A 4,260-nucleotide genomic window follows, 5' to 3' on the forward strand; every position below is an offset into this window, starting at 1 on the left:
GATTGGGGTCGACCTGATCTGGAATGACGACATATCTACAAAGACAAATCAAGAGGATTGGAGCCAATGGATTGTTAATTGTATAGAGATCGAGACGGTGATAGGGGTTTGAATTACCTTAGGCGTTTGGTTGAGGCAGACCCTTGGGCGGCCATGGATGGGAGGTTCAAAGCAGCCAACCGTTTGTTGTTTCGTCTAATATTCTCGAGCCTCGTGAGCTCATAGTCCATGAGTTGCTCCATGAGAGATCGATTCGTATAGCAGTGACCTGAGAGAGAAGCCGTTTTCTACCTTTCAACGTGCCACTAGATTCGTATAGCAGTAGCGTGAGTTGAGGCTCCAGAATTTTAGGGGCACTAGACATTTTGAGGCCGCGGGAAGGAAAACTTTAGCGGGGAACTTGAATTTTCAGCCAAAATTGAGAAGAAGTTCTGCCAAAAAGAAGAATAAGGAGGAGGGGGGGGGGGGGGGGGGGTGGGTGTGTGTGTGTAAGAAAGTATACCGAATATATGTTTGATGTACCCCCATCGTCGATTGCATCGCTAATTGCTTCACTATTAGAAACAAAGAGAGATCGATTAGTGGAGGAGATCGGCGTGAGGTCCGTATTTTGGTCTGGTGATTCTTGAGCAAACAAAAAGATAAGAGTCCTGGTCAAGCTCGGTGCACCCTACTTTAATCTAGACAACCTTTGTTTAGGTGGCCGGGTTGTACCGACCTCTCTAGAATCATTTTTCCCCCTCATACTATTATTTATCCATTGTTTATATATATATATATACACACACGCATATTTTTTGTTCATGAGAGTGAGTATACATATACATGACTAACATGAGTACTCTTACAGGACGAGTACCATCAAAAAGTACTTTCTAATAATTTCTGAGTGAGCAGATTTTAATATTATCGAAGTATGAAAGGGTAAAGACAATCTTGATTTAACATATAACTTCTGATAACATGTAACATGGGTTCTCTTCTGATGCGTAGAAGTTTTACAAGTTGTTGGATGAATCAAAAGTGCCATTGTATCCTGGGTGCAAGAAATATTCCAACTTGTCTTTTGTTGTGAACTTGATGCACATCAAGAGTACTGAAAATATGAACAACGAAGCATTTGTCAAGTTACTTAAATTGTTGAAAAATGCATTCCCCATGTGTGAAAAACTACCGACAACACAGAACGGAGCAAAGAATATTGTAAAGGATCTCGGTCTTCATTATGAGAAGATTGAGGCGTGCAAAAATGATTGTGTAATATATAACAATAAGCTTGCAGAAGCAGAGACATGTCCTAAATGCAAGCTTTCAAGGTGGAAGCCACAACGCACCACAATGAAAGAAAATAGGAAGAAGATTAAAAAGATTCCGTGGAAAATTTTGCGATATTTTCCCCTCACACCGAGACTTCAACGACTGTTTATGTCATCTAAGACAGCTCAAGCTATGATATGGCACTTTGAAGACCGTGTGAAAGATGGTGTTTTGAGGCATCCAGCAGATGCAGAGGCATGGAAACATTTTGATCAAATTCATCCATTATTTGACGACGAGCACCGAAATGTAAGACTTGGCTTGGCAACAGATGGATTTAACCCTTTTGGAAATATGAGTCCTAATCGTAGTACTTGGCCTATTCTGTTATTCCCATATAACCTTCCTCCATGGATGTGCATGAAAGAGCCTTACACCTTCTTATCCTTACTCATACCAGGACCAAGGGGTCCCGGCAATAATATTGATGTTTACCTCGAACCGTTGATCGATGAGTTGAACATTTGGTGGGAACATGGTGCAGAAACATATGACATATATACAAAGCAAAATTTTCAGATGTGAGCTGTAGTCATGTGGACAATAAATGATTTTCCTGGATACGGTTACATGTCTGGTTGGTGTACACAAGGGAGATTGGCATGTCCATGTTGTGCTTCAGAGACTCCTAGTCATAGATTGAAAAATGGAAAAAGACAATGTTATATGAGGAACTGTCGATTCTTAGCACCTGATCATAAATGGCGTAAACAACGGAAAGCTTTTGATAATACAAAGGAGATGAAATATGCGCCAAAAAGACAATCTGGCCAGGAAATTGTGGATCAACTTCAGAATTTGGGGGCAGTTGAACCTGGAGATAATCAGGAAAATCAAGTTATCCCCGGATTTGGAAAGACTCACAATTGGAAAAAAATAAGCATACCTTTTCGGTTGCCATACTGGAAAACACTTATGTTACGTCATAATCTGGATGTGATGCATATCGAGAAAAATATTTTCGACAATGTGGTCGGCACAATGATGAACATTGATAGAAAAACAAAAGATTCTTTAAATGCTCGTCATGATCTCCAAGCTATGGGTATAAGGAAAGATTATTGGCCTAGAGAGGAGGACGGCAAGCTAGTTTATGATCGAGCACCTTTCAAGTTGTCAGCTGATGATATCAAAGTTGTCTGTGAATGGTTATTGAAGCTGAAAGTTCCTGATGGATATTGTGCTAATATCTCCCATTGGGTGAATGATAAACGACGTGGTTTAACTGGTATGAAGACTCATGATTGTCACGTTTTCTTAAAGAGACTACTTTCGCTTGTGGTGAGAGAGTTACTGGCTAAAGAACCATGTGAAGCTTTGATTGAGCTTTCTTACTTTTTCAAGGAATTGTGTGCTAAAAATCTGAATGTCTCTGATTTGGAACTTCTTGATAATCAAATTGCAACAACTCTATGCAAGTTGGAAATGATATTTCCTCCTGCATTTTTTACCATCATGGTACATTTGTCAATTCATTTGGCGCGGGAAGCAAAAGTAGCTGGTCTTGTACAGTATAGATGGATGTATCTTATTGAAAGGTAACTAATCTAATTTAGATATTGAGTTTTTATTTTCTTTTATTGTTTTTAATTTATAATCATTTATCATAGTTATATATCTGACACTTCTCAAATATAATATTTGTTTGATCTCTTGGTAAATAGGTACTTGCATAAGTTAAATACTTATGTTCGTAATAAGGCCCATTTAGAAGGTTCTATGGCAGAAGGTTATTTGGCAGAAGAGTGCATCGCATTTCTTTCTTGATATTTATGTGAAGTTGAGACTAAATTTAACCGAGTGAAAAGAAACTATGATGGAGGTCAACCACGGAAAGACAAGACTCAGTTATCTATCTTCTCACTTCCGGGTAAAACTATTGGCAAATGTGTGTTGACAGTAATGTCTGAGGAACTTCATCATGCTGCTTCTCGTTATATCCTGACTAGTTGTGATGAAATGCTTACCTTTCATTGAGTAAGAAATCCTATCACCATAATTGTGTATTTAAATTTTTATGTGTTTGAGTTTTCTTTTTTTAAATTTTATAGTATTATACATGCAGGGAGCATAAGGATATTCTTCGTATACAATATGGTGATGATCAGGTGGATCAGTTGCACAAGAAAATTTTTGTGAAATGGTTTTCTGAAAGGGTAAAGACAGTCTTGATTTAACATATAACTTCTAATAATTATGTTAATTGTTTTTTGAAATGCGTTTGATTTTTCACATGTAGATCGAGCAATTATATGCAGAAGGAAAAGAGAGTGCTCAAATGTTTTCTTTGGCCCAAGGTTCTGGAAAGCAAGCAGTCTACTATAAAGGTTACAATATCCATGGGTTCAGGTTCCATACAGAACAACATGATGAGAATAAGAAAACACAAAACAGTGGAGTTATGGTCAAAGGAGAGAAAGAGATTAATTGTGTGCCTTGGTATGGAACCATTACAGACATCGTTGAGCTTTGGTATATAGATCAGAATAAAGTTATATTGTTTCACTGTAATTGGTTTGACACGGCTACCAAAGGCAAAGGTTATAAAGAAGACCGTTATGGCATATTGAGTGTCAACAATAAGGGTAAGTTGAATACCCAAGAGCCATTTGTGCTAGCATCCCAAGCAACCCAAGTTTATTATGTTGAAGGAATAAAAAATAGTACTTGGAGCGTCGTGGTGGAAACCAAACCTAGAAATGTTTTTGAAATGCCTACTGATGAAGAGGAACCGTATCAACAAGAAGAATCTCAAACAAGTCACACGTATGCAAATCGTAATGTGGAAGAAGACGATGAAGAATGAGGTATTAATTGTGCTTTAAGTTCATGTTGGTGATTTATGTCTGTGTGTGTATTAATTTTCCCATCTAAATTAACAAAATAATAACGAATTGTTTTGTGATTGTAGCACTGTGCTTTTGACAAGATATTGGAGTCAGG

The 4,260-nt window shown here is 37.8% G+C and overlaps 2 protein-coding genes across 2 annotated transcripts; both read left to right on the forward strand.

Moving 5' to 3' along the window:
• The first annotated feature begins 1,104 nt into the window (after positions 1-1,104).
• Positions 1,105-1,842, forward strand: LOC101293241. Its single transcript, XM_004289368.1, has one exon. It carries the CDS (start codon positions 1,105-1,107, stop codon positions 1,840-1,842), a length of 738 nt encoding a protein of 245 aa, XP_004289416.1.
• A 9-nt stretch (positions 1,843-1,851) lies between these two features.
• LOC101293531 lies at positions 1,852-4,123 on the forward strand. Its single transcript, XM_004289369.1, has 4 exons — positions 1,852-2,855; positions 2,982-3,062; positions 3,383-3,473; positions 3,557-4,123. The coding sequence occupies exons 1-4, from the start codon at positions 1,852-1,854 to the stop codon at positions 4,121-4,123; spliced, it is 1,743 nt and encodes a 580-aa protein (XP_004289417.1).
• Positions 4,124-4,260: the final 137 nt, after the last annotated feature.

This window comes from Fragaria vesca, linkage group LG1 (genome assembly GCF_000184155.1).
Source record: "Fragaria vesca subsp. vesca linkage group LG1, FraVesHawaii_1.0, whole genome shotgun sequence".
In the NCBI taxonomy this organism is placed as follows: Eukaryota; Viridiplantae; Streptophyta; class Magnoliopsida; order Rosales; family Rosaceae; genus Fragaria; species Fragaria vesca.

Bases quoted from the DNA above. Each gene is read 5' to 3' on its own strand.
- LOC101293531 (XM_004289369.1), top strand. From the start codon at position 1,852: ATGTGGACAATAAATGATTTTCCTGGATACGGTTACATGTCTGGTTGG. The intron at 2,856-2,981 runs GTAACTAATCTA...CTTGGTAAATAG, and splicing joins TGGATGTATCTTATTGAAAG to GTACTTGCATAAGTTAAATA. The intron at 3,474-3,556 runs GTAAAGACAGTC...TTTCACATGTAG, and splicing joins TGAAATGGTTTTCTGAAAGG to ATCGAGCAATTATATGCAGA.
- LOC101293241 (XM_004289368.1), top strand. From the start codon at position 1,105: ATGAACAACGAAGCATTTGTCAAGTTACTTAAATTGTTGAAAAATGCA.